Here is a 25,859-nt window from a genome sequence, read left to right as displayed (position 1 = left end):
GATAGACACAGATGCGTGTTCAATACCCCACAATGAACTAGACACATGTGTTTGTTCAATACCCCACAATGATACAGGACGACACAGGTGTGTGTTCAGTACCCTACAATGAACTAGACATAGGTGTGTGTCCAATACCCTACAATGAACTAGACACAGGTGCGTGTTCAATACCCTGCAATGAACTAGACACAGGTGTGTGGTCAATACCCTACAATGATGTAGACACAGGTGCGTGTACAATACCCTGCAATGACATAGACACATGTGCGTGTTCTATACCCTACAATGATATAGACACAGGCCTTACAGCGATATGCGTGTGCAATGACCCTACAGTGATACAGATACAGGTTCCAGTTTGCCACCTTACAGTGATAGAAACAGATTCATTTGCAAGACAATACAGTGATATAGACACAGGTTTCAATACAACACTAGACAGTGACAGACACAGGTTCATGTGCAACACAAGACATTGACAGACACTATCAGTCGTTCTCTGGGCTCGATGGGGCCATGGGCTCATGTACCCTCAAGGTTTGTTTATGTTCCCGTCACCTGCCGCTGCAGGGAGAACATACACGAGCCATTGGCCCCCCGAGGGACCAGTGAACAGCGCATTTATCTTACCGAACACCTGAATTTTAATTTTGAACTGTTTGAAGCACTTCTGTTGAATGCAAGGCGAATCGCCATTTTGCAGATGAGACAAGGTAAACAGATTTAGAGTTATCTCCCTTCCATCGATTATTAATCGCAGAACATCAGTAATTTCCATGCTTGATGCGGGATTCAATGTTATTCGAGATAAAAAAGTACTACCATGAAGCACCAGAAGAGTTTGGAATTCCCTGCGGTGTACATTGAAAATAATACATCGCCTGTATGCGGGGTACATTGAAAATAGAATAGCGCTTAGCCAATTAGAAAGCGTCATTCATGTGTGAGGTAAGATAATGTGTGAAGCCCATTTCTGGTGTCCCCCTCCATGATATTGCTAAAAGCAGCACGAAACCAAACTCACTCACTGCAGCACTACTAGTCAAGCCTCCTGCAACTTTTGTGTATGTCAGCCAATGGAGACGCTGTAGTTTAACATGGATATCCTACCTAGACACATTATACTGACCTTGGGTTATCGCGTGAGTGCCGGGATGATCTTATAGGTCTCAGGAAGAAGCTTGATATCTTTAGAACCTGGAATGAATCATTGATTATGTGGACTGATGGATGAAATGATGCTTGTAGCCACTGTGAAAGAAATTACAAAACACTTAGCAAAGTTGTAGATGTTGTGTGGGTACAATGAATATTATCTAGCCTCATGTAAGAATGTCGAGTTTTGATTGGTCCACGTGACTCTGATAAAATACCATGTACATCCATCACAATCCGCCAGCGGGAGCATACGACTTTTATACTCCCGCTGCGAAAGTCATATCCTCCCGCTACGCCTCGGTAACAATGCGAGAAGTGAGAAAAGCGTGCATCGACAAGCCTTTAGTAACGTGCGGTGCATTGAGGTCAAACGATCAGCTGGTGTCAACATGGCAGCAAGTCGATTCGATGCGTGTTGTTTTGTTTTGATTTAGTGAAAACATTCAGCTATGTAAATGCGTTATCACATCGTGTCTCGGGAAATACAGGGTTTTATCAGTCCCTTGTAAGGTTGTATTCGCCTCCGGCCCGTATTTCCCTCGACACGATGTGATAACTTATAATATCCCTCTAGACACTGCAAAACCTCTAGACACTTTCTGTATCCATTCATTTCTGCGTTTGTCCTTACTGGATGCACATTTGCACATCTCATAACACCCTGATACACTGAGACTTCAGACTAGTTGTTACACTCACAGACTGTTAAATGTTGATTTTTTTTGTTGTTGTTGTAGTTTGGATTGACTTTACTTCTACCAGTTTAATTGGCATGATTTACCATAATGTTGTTTCCTGCTAAGAAATAATAATCCATGAACACTAGTAATTTTTAGACACAAATGCAGCAGTTGAGAATGGCGTCTCGAAAGTTTCTCCATTCCTCGTATTTTTTGGTTCTCTTTGCCTTGTGGTCCGCAAATAACTATCAGTTCCAATGTCTGCCTGTATCCAGTGCTGAGTGAACATCGCAATGAAGAAATATGTGATTGGTGCAATCTCAGCATCGTTGTGCCCAAGGCACTGGAAAATAAATGGTGATGGACAAATAAGGTTTAGATTGCTGTAGGGAACTGGTGCAAGCAGAGCCATTCTCCATACCTGCTTCCTATCGGTATTGTGTCTGAGAAAGTTGCACTCTTAGAAACATGGAGTTTGATTTCCTTTGTGGGTATTTATCTTCAAGGAACTCATGAAGGACCTGCAGTGTGTGTGCTGTTGTTGCGTTGATTGTGTTAGAGAACGTTGATGTCACCAAAACACTTGAGAGCAGATGAGAATGTATGGTTTCACAGTTAATCGATATTTGTTTGCCTTCACTATCTAGGCTAATAAAAATGATCTGAACTGTTTTTCTTCAGCTGTTTCCTTTTGTTGCAGTTTCTGTCATTATCACTGATTTCCACAGGAGATATCACTTCTCCTAAACATGGTCACATCAACATGTCTGTCATGTTTTTCAGGGGTACATGACTTTGAGTATGTAAATACTCAGAGTGGATGCAATATCCCAACATAGATATGCCATGAAGTTAATATATATATATATATACTTTTGTGTGTGTGTTTGTGTGTGTGTGTGTGTGTGTGTGTGTGTGTGTGTGTGTGTGTGTGTGTGTGTGAGAGAGAGAGAGAGATAAGGATATATACATGTTCACAGTGTCTGCAGCATGTCTGTGATATTCCGAGGTACATGGTTCCAGCATGTAAATGTGATAAAGACTGCAACATGTCTGTGGTATTGAGAAGCACACAGCTGTAAGTCTGTCATAATAATGGATTATATAAAAGCCACATGGTTCTGCGGCAATTCCCTTTAGACGATGGTCAGTTAGGCACCATTTGATATGACTGAATGTAATGAACATTTAATACCATCCAACACACATCCAACTTTGGCTTGCCCTCTGGAGACCACTAGCTCCTCATTACTCTGGCCATTGGTCATTTCATGTACCTATTGATCCACCATCTGTATCCTGAATGAGGTCCACAGTGGCCACAGTTCCATGTGATACAGCTAGGTGTCATACAGTTCCATGCAGTTTTATGATTCTGCAAGTAAACAATTGAATATGTATACTCTAATACTGGACGTCCTGTAGATTTATGTTGCTTGTCCACACTGAAGATCTGGTTAAAATTGATCTTTAACAGCTGATGCTTGTACTCTGTGAAGATCATAATTAGAAAATGCGTTAGACAACTAATGCTGGTACTCTGTGAAGATCATGATTAGAAATTGTCTTAGACAGTCTATGCTTGCTTTCTTTGAAGATCTGGTAAGAATTGATCTTCTAGTGAACAACCCATGCTTGTACAATGTGAAAACCATGATTAGAAATGGACTCCAGAGGGACCATGTCTGTCAAAAGGGCAACTTATGGGATTTAATGGTCAGTCTTGAATTTGTTCCTGGATTACTGCTGTGTCAGCAACAAACAGCATGGGTGGATTTGTGTTTTGTTTTTCACATTTACACACCCACGAAGATCCGAGTAAGAATTGGTCTTCAGAAACCTATGCTAGTCTTTAGAGCTGAATGATGGGATCAGTCAGTCAGCCTCACTGGCATGGTTGACACATTTCATTGGTTCCTGATTACATAGACAAATGCTCATGCTTTTAATCACAGGATTGTCTGATCCAGACTGGATTATTCACAGACCGCCACCAGATAGTTGAAATACTGCTGGGTGTTGGTTTAAACAACCAGTCACATTTTTTATACGATAGCAGTGTGATCCAAACAATCCAGATATTGATAGCAAGATTATTCATCTTTATGAGTGAAAAACGTTGGTCACTTATGTTGTTGCTTGTTTGAATGTGAGAATTACCATCTGTGCCAACTGTATGCAGACAATTGTTTTAGATTCACTATTGTCATCCCCTTGTCAAACTTGTTTTGGTCTTTTTACTGTTAAAATGTTCTGATGAATTTCACTTCAAACAAAAACATTAAATTTGAAATTTAGATTGCAAATCCTCAAAAGTTAACCTTGCCAAAAGAACATTTCTGAGTAAAATTTTCATGAAATTCTGAGATTTATAATTTCATTTAGCAAGGTAAAAAGTTATGAGGATTTGCAGTCTTAATTTCATTTTGTTCTATTAACTTTCTTTTTTTAGTGACATTTATCAGTATATTTTAACTGCAAACAGGCTATAGGGTTAAACTCTTGGATGTGAGTGCCAAAGATTTCCATAGCAAATATGATATTGTATGTCTAATTGTGAACCATTTTCAGTGTATTGATATGTAGGCTATCAATGTATCCTCTCACATTTTTGTGGAGAAAGGCTTTGTTTAATAGAGGTTTCAACTGTAAAATTGGGACGTCATTTTATCTAACCAGAATCAACCATTGTTGAACGTCATGATAGAAATGGGAAAATATTGAAGATAATAAATACAGCCATTTTTGGTAATCAGCAAACCTCACTGGCATGAAGTATTATCAAAAAGGAGCAAATAATTTCAGAGTGGAAAGTATCACTAATTAACAACAACCCTGTTTCCAGGTGGGACATTTAAAGAGCAATAGATGCCCCATATACCATTAATGTTCTTGAGGGAAATCCCCATCACTGTTGATGACGGCAGAACAAAGCTTCGTCTAGACTTTTATCCCAAGGAATGTGCACTGGTATGTAGCTAATAGCTCCTGCTGATGATGATCTGTGGGATGAAGAACAAGAGACTGATTCTGTCTGAGACATGTTACAAGATACTGTGCTGGAGTTTGTCGTGTGGCGTAATTACTGGGAATGTAAGCCACGCAATCAATACTTCTTTATCAGAAGTGACAAAGCCAGTGATTTGTGCAGGTAGTAAAGATTACATTGAACTGAGATGAAAGACAATTGATACATAATCGGAATCACTGTCAGGAGCGTGATGAGGGAAGTGTAGGATCTGCTGTGTCGGTTCATCATCAGGGTTCATTTTGGATGAAGATGCATGTATTATCCCTTGGGATAGCAATCTTGACACCTTTGTAGTACTGTCACATTATCATGCCCTCAGACAGAAATGAGAGGCTGTTGCTTCAAGACGATGTTCGCAACAGGAGTAAGGTCATCAAGAGTTTTTACATCAGACGTTGAATATTTATCATACTCACTGAATCTTTGTAGCCAGGGAAGCCTGTTGGTATTTATTGAACAGTCTACATTAACTCTTATGGATTCCTGAGTCATGGGTATGTATATGTTGTGACTAGTGTTTAATCTTATGTAGTCTTAACCAGGAGTACCTCCATGGAAGGATTACTTGCCTGACTGATAGGTCTAAACTATGTTATTTGTATTGTGGAGAATCATGTAACAGGACAATGCAACATCTGATCCAGACAGAAGTCATGTTGGCACTAGTGTCTAGTATTTGCAGTCAGTCATACAGTATAAACACATAAGTACATTGTAGGAAAATGTTCTTGCTGCTTCTTGGTTTGAAATTCCTTAAGATCAACAATCTTTTGGCCATGTGTTTAATATACTACCAATGCAAAGTCTAGACTCACTAGTTTAAATGTGGCCATTTACTTCAGGCAACTGTTCAAATCTAAATTTTACAAAATTAATTCTCTACTGCTTAAGGACACTGTTCATACATAAACTGATGTATTGTAAAACAAATTCATAACATTGAAAAGATTATTGCCATGAGCTTAATAAATGATAAAAATCAGTGAAAATTGACAAATTCATGACACCCAAACACAGCTGTTCACGTTCACAATATTTGCAACATGCTTTTCAGCAGTTTTATGCATGATCCCCACACAATCGCATCTGCATCAATCAGCTCTGCAGTTGGTTCCCCCAAGTCAGTGGAGAAATCAAACGTCAATATAACCATACATGCATACATATAGTGAGTGTTTTAAGTGAGTCTAAACTTTTGGAAGTATGTATCTAGACTGAGTTTTATTGAAAATTATTTTGATGCTGGTGATATATTTTGTCAGAAAACATAAACCATATATCGTACAACTCCGATTGAGTAATATCAGAATAATATGTATGAATTATGATGAATGTTTGATGAATTATGAATGTAAAGTTTAATTATATGCCAATAAAAGGGTACAACAGATATAATAATCAACAGCAACATCTGTGTGATCATGTTTGCCTTTCATGTGTCAGATTTATACAGAATATTCGCCAAGTATTCTATCTGTTGTCGTAACTTAGTAACATTGTTGTGTGCCACCAGAGCCATGGCCCCAGACAGTCTGTGGTAAGTCAAGTCGTGCTAAAATAAGACTTGGATCTACATCTGTGGCTACAACCACTCTGACTACAAGTCTGTTGAGAATGACAGTTTCTTGGGAGATGTATGTGAACTTGGTGATTATTGATAGAATCATCTTCTATGGTCATCTTATGGTCATCAGGATTTATCAGGGAAAATGTGTCTGCTGGTTTCAGGTGGGGTGCATCCTTGATGTAACAATCTGGGAATATTGTTTTGTGTTATTATTGATGTATATTTTAAAATTAAATAACTCTGGACACATGATAAAGTTGATAATGGCACAGTTGGGCACAAGCAACATCGTTTGTTTAGCAACAAGTTTCATTAACAATTTTCTGTAGCCAGTTGAAAATTTTCCTCCCTGACTGCTCTGGAGAATGCCACAGAACACTACTGTCCCTTGTGGCAGATATACATCAGCTCTAGGCCCAAGATACACCAGGATTAGGAATATGTCTCCAGCAAACTTGGCTTGTGCTGGTGTGTACTTAATGGATCAGGTGGTCAGGCTAGGAGACTGCATTGCCTGGCTTTTCCTCAATTATACACAGTCCAGCAATGTATGGATGGAACTCTGGATTAGAATTGGCCCTTACCAACGTCTGCTGGTTGTAAGAGTCTACTTAATGCATGAGGTGGTCTGGCTGGGTGACTAGCTTGAAACATGTTACTGCATCCTGGTGTCATGAAATATTGCCTAGACATGTTACAATATCAGTTTTGGGATTGTTGGCTCCAGACTTAAAGATCATATAGCCATATTCTTGTTAGATGAAGACTGTTATGAGACAAATATATAGACAGATGGATGGACTTTGAAACTTGACTGGACCTGTTCACAACGTCCATCTCGGGATTGTCGGCTCCAGACTTGAACATGTGCTTGATGCTCTTGTATGGCAACAAGATTCTTCTTGATGATCTTTTATTGCATCTAGGCTGTACTTAATGATCTTATATGGCAACCAAGTCCTTTGGTTGCTGCAAGATGTGTCCTTGTGGCCAATGTGGCCAATCGGGACATATTGACTTTTTTATGAGCCCCTGTAGTCTTTTCTTTCTTTCAGAGATCCATTTGTAGAATTTCACCACTTTTTTTCCATTTACAATTTATGGAATCTCTTTTGACAGATGTTAGTCACTGTTATGGTCTTGTGTTGCTGCCAGGCTGTACTTAGTGTTCCTGTTCTTGTATTGCAGCATTGGTAGAGTGTGCTTGATGTCCTTGAGGTGACGTGAAAATGGGGTCACCTGCCGACGAAACGTGCAGTACTCGCTACTCTGCCAACCACACTGTCACCTACATCCTGTATGCAGAGTATGCTGGGATACCCGACAACTTAATCATCAATGTCATAGCATGGGTGGTGAGTAGGCAGAAACAGAAGGCCAGGTACCTGCACCGTACTCATGGTTTTAATTGCACTTTTGCAGTAAATGCACCAGGACAAATTACTACACTACTCTGATAAATTGTAAGTCGTTCCTGCAAAAATATGTTACACATTCTGTCTTTTTTCTAAATTATACAAAATTATACAAATTTGTTTCACAAAAGACAAAAGCATCGACGATTTATGACATCAGTAACTATTTTACAAAACAGTCTTAAATGTTTCAGTCAGATGTTTTATCTAAATAATTGTCTCACTACCTTTCATTCTCAGAATGTATTTAACTTGCTGTTGTTTTAAATAGTGCCCTCAAACACAAGTTTCAGTTATCCAAGGGCACATGTTTCATTCACAGAATCACAATTTCAACATCAAAGAGGATCTGGAATTTCTTGATTGCGTTTTATCATTTATATCTTGCAAAATATTATCTAATAGATTCAGGAGCTCATGTAAATGACACAGCTAAAAATGATTTTTATTGACAAATGTTTGGGGATATTAATACCCAAAATAGTTCACAACTTGCAATTGTGCTGTTACCTGTTTATGTAAAAAATATGAATTTATACTCAGTTACAGTTTAGATATAGATGTGATTGTGGAATTTAAATCTGAAAAAGATTAAAGATTTAGACAGGCTCCAAACATAAAGGCACTATACTCTCTATCATATGATTTTGGAAAGTTAATTTAAAGTTTAGGTCCAGTTTGGTTTATATCCTTACAATAATGTGTCTTTTTCTATCAGGAATAAATTTGCAAAATAATTCTTTAGTTTCCCTTACACACTTAAGCAGTTGCTGTTTGATGGCACTCAACCTCTTGTCAGAGCTAAAAACAATCTTGCAGATTCAGTAGTGTGAAAACATTTAAGCAGGCTAAAGGTTCATTTAGTATACACAAATCTATTTAAGTCATGCTCTGTATATATCATCTTACATATCAGATATATTTATTATTTATGTATTGGCTCATAACTGACTGGATACAGTCATATGCCTTAAAAGCCTGTCTGATTTACCTGGAAAGCTGATGTTTAGAAGACCAACTTTGTCTTGTCTTAAAGTTTTGCTGATTGTAGGATTTATAAAAAAACATCATCCCTGCATAACTGTGGTTACAGCTGTTATGATTCACCAACATATTGACGTGTCTTGAAGACTGCTCCTGATATGAGCGTGTCATTTATTGATTAAGAGTCTGATTCTAAGTGCGTCAGTTTCACGCAGTGTTTGCTTAAACCTCTGGCCTATAATGATAAATCTGCTAGTGTCATTAGAAGGAGCCTAAGCAATGACGCAAACAATGATACAAAGTAAGCACAATCTGGTTGATAGAAACAACCACCTGTCTTATTGAAGGGCTGAGAAGTAGGTCTGAAATGCTCTTACAACCAATTTTAGAATTGGTTATTCTTGTAAAGTGTCATATTGATATTCTTAAAACTTCTTGATTATCAAAGACAACTGCTTCTCAGATGGGCTTTATAGAACCTTGATAATTTTCTATTGAAAGGTTACAATAATGAACTCGACTGTGTTAATGCTCATGTTATCAACCATTTGTTATGAGGCTGTAATGGTGTAATTCAGATATGGATGACTTTCACTTGCTCACTCTATCAAATTGTCGATGCATATCTGAAAATTGTGTAGGTCTAGACACATGATAAAGTGAAAATATTAAATATGAATGTTATCATGAAACTACTGCACAGGCAACATCATTTGTTTAGCAACAAGCTTCATTAACAATTTTCTGTAGCCAGTTGAAAATATTCCTCCCTGACTGCTCTGGAGAATGCCACAGAACACTACTGTCCCTTGCGGCTGATATACATCAGCTCTAGGCCCAAGATACACCAGGATTAGGAATATGTCTCCAGCAAGCTTGGCTTGTGCTGGCGTGTACTTAATGGATCAGGTGGTCAGGCTAGGAGACTGCATTGCCTGGCTTTTCCTCAATTATACACAGTCCAGCAATATATGGATGGAATTCTGGTTTAGAATTGGCCCTTACCAACGTCTGCTGGTTGTAAGAGTCTACTTAATGCATGAGGTGGTCTGGCTGGGTGACTAGCTTGAAACATGTTACTGCATCCTGGTGTCATGAAATATTGCCTGGACATGTTACAATATCAGTTTTGGGATTGTTGGCTCCAGACTTAAAGATCATATAGCTGTATTCTTGTTAGATGAAGTGTTATGAGATGCACAGACATAAATACCCATACATGATTGCACACAGACAAAGATACACCTAAAAACTTGACTGGACTTGCTCACAACGTCCATCTCTATATAGCTGTATTCTTGCTGGAGGAAGTGTTGTAAGACACACAGACAAACGTTGATACACTTAGACAGACACATGCAGGCACATAGACAGACACAGATACACAGAGACATACACAAACAGACAGACACAGAATCAGACACGATGGCGTAAACAACGCTTACTCTCTGACTGTCTCAGGTGCTGATGTTGCTGTTCACCATACTAAGGAAGATAGCCTGGGACTACGGCCGCATCGCTCTCATCAGCCGCACCGAGGAGAAGTAGGTCCCACCTGTCATATATGTCCTTGTTTGAATCATGTGAACACTGAGTTTTTTTGTAAAATTATCATTTTATATTTAATTGGTTATTTCTGTTAGTTGTATGTTGATGTATGTTGTCCAAACTATTATTCTGCCTAGGTCATAGTGGTGTCTGAGCCTAAAAACTACACGTGTACAAACATTGATTATGATGACTGCTGAAACCTTGAGGGATATTAATGTTTCCTCTGTAAAATATGATCAGTTTATTCCTGTTTGGTTCAAACTGAAGTGCTGACCCCGAAAAGAAAATGGGTCATAGTCTCAAAGCAGTTTTGTGTCTGTTCTGTTATTATTTCTTGTTTCTTTTACATGTTCACATTTCATGTTTTTATTGTTCATGATGTTTTCAATTCAAAGAGGACACTTTTATAATTTGATTTCTGTGATATGTTTATTGTTTAATGATCACGATTATTGTTGCCTTTTGTTTTACTTTTTTGTGTTTTTCACTCTTTTGTGACAGTACCCCTGTGAAAACTGGTGACAGCAGATACAACGTGTATGCTTTTAGTTGGTTTTACTTGTCTGTGTGTAGTGTGGTAGTTTGTAGTGATCCTGTGACCCCCGTTACACCTTCTGACACTGTCCCCTTAGCGATCTTAGTAATACGACTGACCCAGTACTTTGACATGGAGTTATTACTGCAACTGTGCAATGGCCTTAGGACAGAGTGTCCAGGGCCCACCTTCTCAACACGGTTTTAGCACTAATACTTCTGAACTAAGTCTTATAAATGCAGGATGTGCATTGTAGTAGCATTAAGATTGTTCTGTTCAAGTTGGCCCAGGCTATTCCACAATATGGTCTTGCTGCTAAATTGATCACAACTCCATAGAAGAAATGGGGTGGTGGGGTAGTCTAGAGGTTAAAGTGCTCGCTCATCACACCAAAGACCTGGGTTCAAATCTCCATGTGGGTACAATGTTTGAAGCCCATTTATGGTGTCCTGTGCTGTGATACTGCTGGAATATTGCTTAAAGCAGCATAAGGCTAAACTACTCACATTCCATAGATTAATTAACACAGATTAATGATAATCTTAGCTCTTAGATGGTTATATCTCCACACATTAACATTGACAGTCGTGATGCAAAGATCACTTTGTGGTACAGGACCCAGGCAGTGAAATCTGTTTTGTTCATCGTCATGAATGGTACCACAGTACCTGAGATTTGTAATGTTCCTCACTTGTCTGAGTAATTTCAAATATTTAACCAATGGGGAGACTGCTCAGAAAGACTAAGACTACTACAGTTTTTGTGCCTCTGTGAAACATATTGAGGAAGAAACCACCCATGTCATTAAATCCCCAAACCTGAAATAATTTGATTTCTGCATAACAGAAAAACTGAAAATTCCTCTCTTTTGGAAGCAATTTTCTGAACTGAAAAAAAATAAAAGAGCTTGCTGTTCTAATTCTCAAAAGCAATTGCCTGGAAACGAATTCTGTTTTTCTGAAGAGTGAGTCTGTCAATCGGCATTATTTATGCAGTAGCAATGAACAAAACTAACTTTCCTGGTGCCATGCTTGGTTGCTTTGATGTGATGATGGTAACATGCTCAGGATAGTAATTGCATATTTATCTACAGCAAGCGAAATGGGCTTTCTTACTTCAAACTGATGTGGGTGGAGGGAGTCAGAAAGCAAACAGTAACCATGGCAATAGGAGCCAAGTCTGCATCCTGATTTTTATCTTTAGATGCATGCACAAGTTAGCAAACACTGCTTCAGAGCTCTTCATGCACGATATTGTTACTCACTATGTTTGGAGATAATTTTGTTAGACTGCAGAATAAACATGGTTTTAGAATTGTGCCAACAGAAGTTGGAGAAGCTCCTGTATGTCATTATCGATAAAGATCTACATGACTTTGTAATCACTTAATGAATGATGTTGCACTGATTTGAGGTTTAGGTTGCACATATTACATTTGGGTTGCATGAGGGTGTATGGTGTGAAGCTAGGTACGGGTAAGCTGGGTGTGGGTGTGTGATTACTGGCTGTTCTCCTTTCCTGGTCTCCCTGTATATATGCCATTCCACATGTACCGGTGGGTTGATGCATTCCCTGTGTTCATATTTCAACTTGTTACTTCAATTGCGTTTTGCAATCTTGGTGATAAAACTGTGATAAAACTTCCTCTCTTTCTCTTCTTTAAGATTAACAGTTCCATCTGATTCAGCTGTCTGATAAAAGTAAAACTAGATATTGGGTCACGAAACGATTAAGCATATTTGCTTGAAAATTCACAATGTTTCAGTTTCAGTTTAAAATATATCGTTACTCTTGAACAGGTTTATTTATATATTTTCCACAAACCAATGTAAAAAACATTTAACTCAGTAGAGCTCCAAATCTGTATGCAGTGGTTTATCGAGAGGAAAGCACACTTTTTTATCCCAAAGCATTTTTGTATTTAAAAATATAAGAGTAGGAATGTATTGTTCTTGTTGAAAAGTATGTTATAGTTTTGTAACTTGTTGTCTCTGATACGTGACTACTCATGAAATATACTAATGTTTACTGTTACAAACAAGGCCTGTCATCCCCTACATACCCCATATCCACATATGAGCTCTGACATCAGCCTCTGTAAGTTGGCACGTTAGGCTTGGAGAATGTCTTCTATGGGTTATCTCCCTTTGGCACTTGTTCTGGATGCATCTGAAGGTTTTCATGATCTAACTAAATTACAGTTTCCTTTATATCAGTTCTGCATGCAGGGTGCAATGGATTCATACACTAAAATACTGAATGTAAACTATATATGAATACTTTATTTCCTCTAATATGGGCTGTATTTTTGCAACAGACTCCCAATTTGGGCTTTTAGAAGCCTCTTACTGGGTGTAATTACCATAATTATTAATAAGCTGCTTTAGAGGCAGGGGGCTTTTTAGAGGAAATATGGTATGTAACTCATCAAATATACAAGCTCACACAGAATTTCTGCAAAATGATAAGTTGTTGAAGAACATTGATGTTGATCCTCCATACATTAAAATTGATTTCTGTCTTTTTGAATGTACCTTTTGTTACTTAGAGCTTTAATCATTAATATAGTTGATGATGAACTTGTGAGTATATCAAAAAAGGGTATAATTGCTGACATGGTAAATATTAGCTGGACACACATGGATAAGGGGGTAGAATCAAGCTTAATCAAGCTTTCAGTCACTTACAGAAGGAATTTTGTATTTGTAGATGGACGTCTCTGTTTTATGGAGAGCATGACCAGCGGTCACTGATCGGATCACAGGATTCACTGGACACCACAATCCACTCTCAAGACAAGGGGCTGTTTTCCTGGATTCCTACATTCTTCAGGGTCAAGTTGGTATTCAGTTTCACTTGGCTACGTTTGCGAACTGTAATGGCAGGCATGTAATGCTGCTGTGTAAAGTCATATGAAGTAACAAAACTAGCAAATCAACTTTCTCACATTGCCAGCTGAGATAACATTTTGGACTGACGACATGCCGATCAATGTTGTTAATATCAAATTGTATACATAATTCTTATCAACCATAACTCTAAGCTTTTTTGATGAAAATAATACTCATTAGTCATAAGATGCTTACCATAGACAATTGAACACAATGTTTAAACTGAGGAATGATGGAAAGCTAGATAAAGGATCCCACACTTGTCATGCCCCAAACCTGGGTTTGATTCCCAATATGGGTACAATGTGTGAAGCCCATTTCTCATGTTCCCCACTATGATATTGCTGGAATATTGCTGAAAGCAGTGTAAAACTAAACTGACTCACTAAAGTTTGGGGACACATGGGATTACTGAGTACACCTGTCTACAGCTCAGCAAATGTTGGTGGAATCCCTTCCTGTAATGTGTTCCTCTTTGTATTCTGTATCAGTGTGTTGTTGATGTGTTACAGGGATATAGACATCTTACACAAGTGTGGGAGAGATGCGGTGCAGTACCTGTCCTTCCAGAGGTACCTACTGGTGTACCTGGTTGTCATCTGCGTGTTGTCCATCAGTGTTGTCTTGCCTGTCAACTTCCAGGGACACATCAGTGAGTATCACTGCCTTCAGTCACTTCACTTCAGGGTCATTGCAGTGCCCCAGATGTTGCAGCCATTTTACACCACTCCAGTTTGCTTGCAGCAGCAAGATTGACATTTATGTCAGATATATTGATATTTTACAAGTATATTGTGAAAATAAAGTATCTCTAGACATGTTTATATAAGATAGATAGCTGAAGAGAAAAGTATCTAATAGCTTGTTTCACATGGTCAACCAAATTTTGTAGCACCACACTATCAGATTTGGAAAATCATTGTGCAAGAATGTATTTGGTTGGAAGTAAACTGACGTGATTGTAAGCTTAAGTCTGATAGCAACCCGTTCATGCTGATCACACTGAGGTTATTATGTGTCTTTCAGTCTGGAGTTGAAGATACTTATATACAGTTTTTGTTTTTTGATCCATTACATGAATGTGGGGATCTCATTCACCCATACTTCAGTTAATTTCCAACATTCAAAGATTTTATTTCTAACATTATTCTGATGTTATATCATTGCACATACACAGGACCTCAAACCAGTGACAGATAGGGCTCTAACATTTGATTGAAGAAAATCACCAAGTGATAACCTGACCTTTGACTGCAGAAATATCAGTTACATGTAACATGCAGTCTACATTTTTGACCTGCAAGTTTACTGATTCAGACAGTCAGCATGGTGTAATGTTTTTGCTGTCATTCACACTTTACATCTCAGTGGAAAGCTGTTCTAGGTCAGATGGGTTCGAAGTATGCCTGTTACAAGGGTTGTCTTAATGATGTCATAGTTGAGGTACCACATTTTTGTATTACTGACTGTGGCATAAAATGAATTTCACTTTTGTAATGAGGGTACCTGAGTAAGTATAATGTATGTCATAATGTCAAGACATATGTAACTCATGCTGCATGCCTTGTGATGTCATGACACAGCTATGGTGTTGCTGCAAATATGCAGTATTTCACTCATGTTGTTTCAGTTGGGAATGCGTCTGACTTTGGCCACACCACCATTGGCAACATCGAGTCCGAGTAAGTATACTTTGATGATTTCTGATATAATATATTACATGTCTAGAAATGTATTTTGCATTGTATTAATTGTAAAGTGATATAGTCTGGTGTTTTAAGTATTTTACAAGCATTGTGTATATTTGACGGCACCATTCTGTGTTTTTGTGCATATAAAAGTTTCTGTCCATTCTTTCTAATGGTCGATCATTCTGTTTGTTTCTACAAGCACAAGCCATTCTGGAGGGCTGTTCAGGGTGTTTCTGCTAGTGCACAGGATAGCATCAGTAATGATTAGCAGACTCATTAATTACCTAACACAGCCAATTTAGGATGGAGGTTTGCTTCTCGATATTGATTTCTGCCATTGTGTGTGCTGTCTGAGAGTCTGGTAGAGCACTCTTCATGGCTCATTGGACCAGACAGATTATTGTCCACATGGCAATACAAGGTATTTTTGCCCGTCAACCCCCTGGGATCTTGTATTGGGCTATAATGGGAACTAGAAGCAGAAACATTGATGGACGCCTAGACTTTCATGTATGTCCTCATCAAAAGTTTGCGCAATATTTTTAGAATGATTCTCTTGACAATAATTAACATATGAGTAATAAACCTATTTTCCAGATGATTGCTTTTGGGCCTACCAATTAATTATGTTTCCATCTATTCTTGTATATACTGTAGTCCCATCGACTGTTGTGATACACTCTCCATCTCTATAGTCTCTGATTTCTCACAGAATTTCTTTGTTCACGAGTGTGATTTCATCTGTAGGTAATTTTAGTGTCTGAAATTTGTATTGAAATAGAAGACAACACTGTAATGGTAAATTTGGTCAAGGGTATGTTTCATAATGAAATGGATGTATGATACCTTGAGTAATCCAGGATGCGTCTATCTGGTAATTTATAACACAGCAAGAGCAAATACAAAATGTGACACAAGTCGACACAGCAACATTGGTGAAACTTGTATTGAGCTGTCCCTTCATAAATTAAGGTTGGTGCACCTTAACAAGTCATCTTCTGTAGTGCACAGTCTCCAAACACCAAGTGATGGCTTGCAGCACTTAATCAGAATCTGATATTATTACTCCAGATAACCCAAGCTGCATGTTAGGTCCTAGAAGGTTTATTTGTCACATGACTTTATCCAACCGGGTACCCATTTTCTGCTGGGTGAACAGCGTTTTGAACAAACTCACTTGTCTATGGTGATACCACATATATCACATGTGCTTCATTGTGGGGCTGGAGCGAAGTTCTATAAACCCTCAGGAGTCAAGCTGCCAAACACAGTCACCCATCCAAGGACTGCCTGAGCTTGCCATTGCTTAACTTCAAGTGATTCATGACTGGAGATCTACTCACAGGAGCACTCGTCACCCCCACGAACACACAATGCCATTTAGAAAGTGGTCAAATGTGTTCTTTTTGTGATTTCATTTTCTCAGTATAGTACAGATTCTCGTACTTAAGTTGGTTTGGGTCACATCCAGGAACTGAACCTACACCGTCAGATGAGTCAGACGCTCAACCTGCTCAGGTACCGCTGAAGTGAAATCCATGGTAGCTGTTTGGGTTAGACAGCTGACTTTGCATGCTGGTGTTTAGATCCCTGACTCATTACTTTACTGACAAAGTGTAATCCCAAATATAACATTGTATACTCCCAAGGGAGTTTAGATTGATGCTAGAATTTACCATTGAGATTGACATCTGATGATTGGGTAGAAAAATAGCAGCGCCTTGAGCATGCACTAGTTGCGTGGATATGTGTGTTTTAAAAAATATGCTATAACTAACTGTATAAATATCCTATAACTAACATGTGTTACATTAAGTTTGTCACCTGTATTTATCTTGTACTTCAGCTCGCCCCTGCTGTGGGTGCATGCCCTCCTGGCTGTCATCTACTTGTTGCTGGTCGTCTTCATGCTCAGACACTTCTCTGTCAACCTGGAATTTGATGAAGATGAACAAGTGAGTAACCTGAAAACAGTTTGTGTGACTATCGCCTGATTTTCACAATGACATTAGGTCTACTGCGGACAGGTAACTGATTCTGAGAGTGAAAGACTGAGTTTCTTAAAGTTTAGACATGTGATATTTTCATAGCAATGACAAGACAATGATATATATGATTACAGCAGAGAAAATAGCACTTTGCTGAAACTACCTGCCAGTTGCATTACTTATCCCTGGACTTAAATCATATCTCCCTGAAATCCCTTATCTGGTATGGCTAGTGTATACAGAGTGTCTGATGTATTCACATGGATAATTAGCAGAGATAATCATAGATGATCTGACATAGATGCTGTTTCAGATGATGAACTTGTTTATGAATACTGACTAGACAAGGACACTAGTTTCCAGCTTACAGAATAACCAACAAATACTATAATGCTGTTTTCAAAATATCAAAACCATGGCTTGTCTTCCTTCAGGTGTCTCGTACCTTGATGATTTCCAACATCCCCACCAACAAATGCTTTGCAAATATCATGAAGCAGCATTTCAGGTAGGGTAACCCATCAGAGGAAAAGATCACCTAGCTCTTCCATTTCATGAATCTAGGTGCAGAGTCTACATAGAGTTATCTCCCTTGGACAAGTTGGGTCACGATACCTATCTTTTTAATCATTGGATAAGATAAACAAAGAAAGTCATTCAGAACACCCACCAAGTCTTTAAGTTTGTTTTGATTAAGTTCATGGAAGTATTCCTTGAAATGTAGCCAATGATGATACTACGTTGGATTGTGATTCTGTTTTCACTAGATTTGTTGCGAGTTTTGCAAACTACCAGAGATGTTTCCCAATCGTGTATTACAAAACAGTATTATCAGTTATTGTCTGTGTAGCAAGGTGTGAAAATCATATTGACAGTCAGCTTTGTCAAGACTTCTAAATCCAATATATTTCATCAGCATTTATAAGATGAAAGCACAATATGTCAGCTACTGTGTCTTTCACTTGAAAGATGACTAAGCACGCAATAACTGAAAATATATACTAAAATAAGACAAAATATATTTCACAGCTTGAATATTAATAATATCCATGTATAATTTACATTTACAATTTACATGAATTACATTTTGGCATTGACAAGACCAACACGTCTGCTAGTCAGTCTAGTGATACCCTCCGTCTGTCCTTGCTGTTGTCTTCCAGGGAGGCATATCCGGAAGTGGCGGTGATTGATGTGTCATTTGCTTATAATATCTCTTCACTCATCACCATGGACAAGGCAAGGTGAGACTCTCTTCATTCCCTGGATTTTATCAGAACAACATGTTTGGTTAAGGCAGTGATGCTTACACCAGTTAATCTTGTCACATGATATGTTCTACTTGATGCTCCTGTCTTGCAGAGTTGAAGTTATAAGATATCTGAAGATTACCAGTACTTATTTAATGTAAACTTTCAGAGTTTTATACCTATTTTTATATTGACCATCAATAAGTGAAATGTCTGACAAGTGAATCTAAAGTGTAAGGGGATCAATAAGTGAACATAAGCACATGTAGAGACTGAGGTCCATCAACACATTATGAGTCTGACAGAAGGGTTTGTGCTCCCATATCATTTGTCTGTTGTCTTTGTTCAGAATTCCTCAAAGACATAATATTGATGATGGTGATAATCGGTTTCCAAAATTCAAAAAGAACATTTCAAAAGTTTTTGTGATCAGGGATTATGAAACTTTGTTGTTTCATTGGGATGTATCTTGATGTCCAGTCTTTGTGGATCCATCATGGATCTCTTGATGCCCTCAAGCTTTCAACTGTTTGAGACCAAGAACAATTGCCTTTTATCTCTGAGGCTGTTGCATCATCGTCATTTATCACAAAACTTTAGTTTTATGACATATTAACAGATACTACTGTTGATATTTGATCACTAATGCTGTATTTTTCGTCCTTCATAGACAACTTGCAACAGAGGCGAGGATCTTCTCGGAAGCGGAGCTGAAAAAGACAAATGCACGCCCGTTAATGAGGCCTTACATGTGTGGCATGCTCTGCTGCTGTTGTAAACAGGTAAGACTTAGAGTCACTGGGTATCAGATGTTGTGATGTGTAACCGTGGTATTGCCGCAGAAACATGTCAACTGACACATGTAGAATAGTGTGTGCTGTAGTTCTTGAACCCCTCCCAGGGTAGAATAGGCCTTCAGCAACCCATGCTTGCCATAAAAGGCGACTATGCTTGTTGTAAGAGGCGACTATTGGGATCGGGTGGTCAGGCTCGCTGACTTGGTTGACACATGTCATCAGTTCCCAATTGTGCAGATCGATGCTCATGTTGTTGATCACTGGATTGTCTGGTCCAGACTCAATTATTTACAGACCGCCTCCATATAGCTGGAATATTGCTGAGTGCAGCATAAAACTAAATTCACTCATTCGCACACTCCTGAACCCCTATTAGATCAAACAGTGAAATTAATAATTTCACTTCAAATCCTGTCTATTCTATTATGAGCCAATCAGAACACAGAAGTTCATGGATGAATGTAGCCTATCTTCTATTGGCATATGGAGACATAAATACACAAAATTAGCTTTGTAAATGCCTTTCACAAATTTCAAAAACTCATCAGTCAGATGATATGGAAACAATGCAAAATTTTTATTTTATTTTGTCCGCCTTTTAACAAGTGTATGAAAAGGCCTGAATATACCTTCCTCTCCATCTGTGTGACTGTACATGAAGCTGGAGTTCATGGGTCCCTCTGTTCTGCCCCCTCTAGGTGGATGCCATAGACTACTATACTGATGAGGAACGGAACCTCACAGAGAAGTGTGACAAAGAGAAGGCTCTCGCCTACCAGATAGCCCTGGGGATAGCCTTTGTCACCTTTCAGCAGGATCACATGGCGGAGAAGTGAGTCACGTGACACTAAGTTGCCCAACTTAACAATGTCATTATGACTGATAGAACTTTGAAAGATAATGTTTTATCGATATACTTGTGTAAAGTTTATCATACATAAATCGCTGAAAGAATAGTATTCTTACATAAAAGATATGAAGCCAGTGAATTTTCTGTAAGGTCATTATCACATCAGGGGCAGATACAGCATTTTAGAGAAGGGGCGGAGGGTTCAGTTCATTTTTACCAGTTTTCACAAGAGTTTCAATGGTCATTTAATGAACAGGACAAAGGGGGTGGACTGCTTCAGGGCTCTTGTAAGCGCACCTGCAAAAACCCACCACCCACCGGTCTCCCTGTGGATCTGCCTATGCGCTTATCAGGAAATTTATGAAAAGAAAGAGAACATGTTTTGAATGTTATGTTCATATACAATTGGCTTTATTGGGGTTTGGAGAGTGGGCTGTTTCTGAAAGTTCAAGCTTTGTGTATTGCAGAATCCGAGCTGATTTCCGCGCTAACTGTAAAGGGTCACACAATCCCCAGACATCCAGTGTGTACTGGGAACTCAACGTCCATGACTGGCAGGTCAAATTTGCTCCTGCACCAGAGAATATTTACTGGTGAGATTTCATGACTTTAGAAACCATCTTAGGCCAGAGTTTATGGCTTTTTGTCCTCAGAAAACCTAAAGACAGGATGGAAATAAATAAAAATAAAATTAAAAGTCAAAGTAATATTCTTTCTAAATACTTAGTATTTTACTTTTTGTCAATTTATGAAGTGTATATTGGGCAATTAAAAAAAAATAGGATTTTATGTTTTGAGAAGGAAATTTCTTTTTTCTTATTCGTGAAAAAAATATGACAGGTGGATCCGTAAAACAAGAAATAAAATTGGTCAGGCCTTTGGAGAAAATCTTATGGAGATCCTCCTTCCAAACATGTATGAACATGATAAAGATGATCATGACAATCAATATTTTGCATTAGAATAAATTATGAGCTACTGATCAAGCCATAAAGGCCTTCTATCCCATGTCACTTTAACATTTTGAAAATTCTACAAGATACAGGCAAGCCACTTAGGAAGGTGTGTTTGTTTGTCATGTAATTCAGATACCATGGAAACATGGGCACATTTTTTTTCATATTTTGCTCTTTGTTTTACAAAGGATTGAATAATGCTTGAATATATCTAAATTTGGGGAATAACCTATTTGAAAGTTCTTAGACATCCCGACTTTAAGTTATTGTGATTGGACAAGGTGTTAAACTAATCTCCAGAAACTTGAATATAACCTCTGTTTAATTTGAAAAAGAACACCTCTCAGTCTTTTCCTGAAGCAATGTCCTAACACTTTCTGTGCATGTTAATGTGAATGTTTGTTCCATGTTGTGTTGATGTTACACTCTGCACGTACCATGCAGAATTGGTCTGTTGGCCCATGGCAGTAATTATGCATCATCAATCTTAACCATTGGTGGATAAAGCTTTTGAGAAAAGATGGGGTGCACAATTCATTTTCTCCAGAGTTTCAGTGGTCATATAACAAAATTTCAGGACAAAAGGTGGGGTGCAAACCCCTCTGGATCCGCTATGGTCTTAAGATTAAAACATGTTTACATGAGTGATATGTTCCATATTGCCTGTTGATCATTACTGTCTGAATATACCAGGGAGAACCTGTCTATTGCCCCGTGGCAGTGGTGGCTGCGTGCCATCCTCGTCAACACGATCCTGGTCTTCTTGCTCTTCTTTCTCACCACACCAGCCATTCTCGTCAACGTCATGGATCAGTTCAACTACAAGAAAGCATTTGAAGATCTACATGTACGTATCAGCTGTGAAATGTGACATTAGTGTTGTATTTTAAACATGGTATTTAGATGCCATTAAAATTAGATGTCTTAATTATGTCAGTACAATTTTACAATGTTTAACATATTAAGTGCCTTATTTAAACATGTTGTAATTTTTATATCAAGAAATCCTTTCTTAAAGCACTGTCTTCATTATCACTACTACTGGCAAACAAGGATAAGTTGAGCGCCGACATGTCAATTTACCCATATTAGCATGTTTGCGTTCCTTGCACTGTTGCTTTCTATTCAGAGCAAAGGGGCCCAGAATATCAAGTGTGATCACGAGAGTCTTATGAGCAAGGCGTGTGAAAGTCCGAGGAATCAATTTCATCGTCATGCACTGCAATTACACTAGCCTACATCTGCTCTTCCTTTCACAAACCATATGGGTTGGCTCAATGCCTACTTCTCATAAGTGCATTGTCTGTGCCAGCCCAGCTTAGCCTTATTTGCCAGTGGTTCCAGCAAATTCTTTGTGTGTAGATTTATTTTAAATCTTTCCGGTTTGGTTGTGTTACATAAGACATTTGTTTTACTACAGATTCATTTAGGAGATAAACATCATGTGTTGGCCAATTTCCGGGTGTTATTGAGTATTTGAAGCACGGGAATGCATTTGGAATCGACGGCGTCAGCCGGAGGTTTCAAATGAAATATTCCCGTGCTTCAAATACTCAATAACACCCGGAAATTCGCCAACACATGATGTTTATCGACATTGTAAACACAAAAGTAAACCAAAGGGGTTTTAGTGTCTGCACTCATTTACATCGAATACAGACACAGCAGTGAAGTGTCATCAGCTGGCCGTTTCAGCTGGTTCTCATGGTAGCATCTGGAGTTGCTCATTTGTGACGTCATTCTAACTTTACGTCACAGTATGATTTGAATGACGTCACCACTGTTGATGACACAACAAAACAATTGTTTACGTGTCAATACGCAGTGAATAGTCTTTCAGTTTCCGGGAATCTAATACCATTTAATCATGTTTTTCAACCAATCAGATTACAGAACACAGTAACTTTTGGTTTACAATTATCCCTTTAGGGGTCTAACATTATTTCCGTTTTCTTTCTTTGTTCCAGAGTCCCCTGTTGGTGCAGTTCCTTCCCACCATGCTGCTGCTGCTGTTTTCGTCACTGCTGCCCAATCTTGTCTACTATTCCGACCAGTATCTTGGACACTGGACCAAGTGAGCCAATTTTAAATGTTCACTGTTTTAGCAATTATAAGTTGTTCATACTTTTGTCAATTATTTGTGTTAGATTCTCCACATGGGGACAATGTGTGAAGCCCATTTGTGGTGTCCCCCACTGTGATAGTGCTGAAATATTGCTGAAAGCAGTGAAAAACCCATCTCTCTCACATTATTTTATTGTCCTTGGAATCGGTCTTGTTCCAGTTATTCTATCTGCTGGAACTAAACTAAAAATGTGTTCCAATAATGTCATTGTTGAGAGTGAAATAGCAGTAAATGCCTGAAGATAATTGGCAAAATGACTTATTTTATTGATACTGATTGTCGTACATTTCTGATATGTTAGGTTGTGAGTACTAATAATTAGTAACTGAACTCTATTTCTCTCCAAAGTTAGGTGACCCATGAAGATCGGGGCCTAGATTTTCGAGGCTCACTTAGTGCTAAGTAAGTCTAAAGTGCCATACATTAACTATCTTACCGCTAAGAGAGCTTCGAAAATTTAGGCCCTGGGGTACAACTGGTAATCAGCAACCCATGCTTGCTACAAAAGGCAACCCATGCTTGCTACAAAAGGCAACTATACTTGTTGTAAGAGACGACTAAAGGGATCATGTTGTCAGACTCACTGACTTGATTGACACGTCATCAGTTCCCATTTGTGTAGATTAATGTTCATGCTGCTGATCACTGGATTGTCTGGTCCAGATCCGATTATTTACAAACCACCCCCATGTAGCTGGAATATTTGTGGAATTAAGTCGTTAGTGTACAACATATGTTTGTAACTTCAGGACAGCCGAGCACCATGCAGTGATGAGGAAAACCTTCATCTTCTTGCTTTTGATGGTTCTTATTCTCCCATCTCTTGGACTCACCAGGTACTGCAGAGCTATACACATCTGTTATAGACACATTGTCATAAGTTAAACATGGAGGTGTCATGGCCACCAGAAGCATACCACTTAGAAGATGAATATGTTGTATTTTCAGTGTAGAGCTGTTTCTGTAAATATACCAGTCCTGAATCAATTTTAGAATATAGCTTGAAAACTACAGGAAACATGGTAATGAGTAGCTTGTTTCATGCTTATACATGATGACAAATGTGGCATACCGATTTTAAAGCTAAACAGTATAACAAGAATTTTTTCTCATAAATGTATTTTCGTGATAATGACCTGAATTGAACAGGATCAATCTTTTCCAGTGCAAAGGCGTTGTTTGAGTGGGCCTTGACTGAAAAGAACCAGACAATAAGATGGGAGTAAGTATCACTCATTTAGAAATAAATACATTGTACTCTGATTTACTGACATGTAACAATAGTTACAGCTCACAGAAAAATGTTTTTCGAACTCCTCACAGAAAGTAAGCAACACAAATGTTTAGTCTCATTACATTTTAATTTATTGAAATTGCAAATTATGGATTGGTGCAATAGAAAGGTGAAACATACGTACACACAATTAACAAAATTGTTTTGTCAGGTATTGAGCAATAATAGACTTACAAACCATCAAAAGCATGTACCTGTGAAACAGCCGTGTAAAATGTGCTGCACTGATGGAGCAAAATGTTAACATTAAAGTTCATATCAGGTTTGGACATGAACATGAATGCAAGCTTCGGCATGTCTTTGCTCTGACCAAATGCGCTTTTAAAGTTGCTGTTGAGGAATATTCTACCATTCCCTCTGTAATGCCTGTTCAAGTTCATCTAGAGTCTGGGAGTGAACATGAAGACCTTCCAGTAATGTCCCAAACTAGTATGCTGGGATTAAGATCAGATGACCTTACAGGCCAGTCAATATGCATGATGGTGTTGATCTAAACAACATCTCTTGGGCATTATCATCCATGGACGGCCATTATCATCCGTGCATTATCGCCTATAAAAACGAAGTTAGGGCTCGCTTGTTGTACCAGAGGAATGATTACGGATAGGTTTATACCAATCAGGATGTGCAGGTAGAATGTGTTGTTTCTGAGAGTGGTTGTGTTCAGGTGATATTGTCACTGTTTTTAGAGAAATCAATTTGACAGTCACCAATGTTTAGGTATTCTTTGAATATATACCTTTCAGTGACATACCAGCAAAAACCACTGTCGAGATTGATAAAAGTATTACACAGAGCATACAAGTTGCTTAATTTTTTGTGAGGAGTATACTTTGATGCACTGTAAGGAAGAGATGAACCAATTACTGAAATCACATATTTGTCAATGGTGACATAAATGTTGCTTGTTTCAGATGCATTTTTCTATCTGGCAATGGTGCTTTCTTTGTCAACTATGTGACAACAGCTGGATTTATTGGCACTGCCCTAGATCTCATCCGATTTTCTGAGCTATTTATGTATGTCATCAAATTATGCATGGCTCGATCGGCTGCTGAGAAGTCTGCTGTCAGGAAGGTAGGGGTTGCAAACA

At 38.4% G+C, this 25,859-nt stretch overlaps 1 protein-coding gene across 4 annotated transcripts in view; it reads left to right on the top strand.

Moving 5' to 3' along the window:
• LOC137294030 (CSC1-like protein 2) overlaps positions 1-25,859 on the top strand; it is an 82,691-nt gene that overhangs the window by 46,832 nt on the left and 10,000 nt on the right. For all 4 annotated transcript variants that reach the window (XM_067824949.1, XM_067824950.1, XM_067824948.1 and 1 more), the window contains exons 2-18: positions 7,628-7,794; positions 10,300-10,382; positions 10,891-10,926; positions 13,634-13,762; positions 14,328-14,467; positions 15,446-15,497; positions 17,353-17,461; positions 17,929-18,002; positions 18,658-18,738; positions 19,415-19,526; positions 20,240-20,373; positions 20,859-20,984; positions 22,041-22,194; positions 23,315-23,421; positions 24,222-24,308; positions 24,638-24,694; positions 25,681-25,843. In XM_067824949.1, coding sequence (XP_067681050.1) covers positions 7,669-7,794; positions 10,300-10,382; positions 10,891-10,926; positions 13,634-13,762; positions 14,328-14,467; positions 15,446-15,497; positions 17,353-17,461; positions 17,929-18,002; positions 18,658-18,738; positions 19,415-19,526; positions 20,240-20,373; positions 20,859-20,984; positions 22,041-22,194; positions 23,315-23,421; positions 24,222-24,308; positions 24,638-24,694; positions 25,681-25,843 — 1,770 coding nt within the window. In that variant the 5' untranslated portion in view covers positions 7,628-7,668. The remainder of the gene's footprint in view (positions 1-7,627; positions 7,795-10,299; positions 10,383-10,890; positions 10,927-13,633; positions 13,763-14,327; positions 14,468-15,445; positions 15,498-17,352; positions 17,462-17,928; positions 18,003-18,657; positions 18,739-19,414; positions 19,527-20,239; positions 20,374-20,858; positions 20,985-22,040; positions 22,195-23,314; positions 23,422-24,221; positions 24,309-24,637; positions 24,695-25,680; positions 25,844-25,859) is intronic.

This window comes from Haliotis asinina, chromosome 8, assembly GCF_037392515.1.
Source record: "Haliotis asinina isolate JCU_RB_2024 chromosome 8, JCU_Hal_asi_v2, whole genome shotgun sequence".
In the NCBI taxonomy this organism is placed as follows: domain Eukaryota; kingdom Metazoa; phylum Mollusca; class Gastropoda; order Lepetellida; family Haliotidae; genus Haliotis; species Haliotis asinina.
The sequence above is the reverse complement of the archived record's forward strand: the minus strand, read 5'-3'. Positions and strand labels throughout refer to the sequence as shown.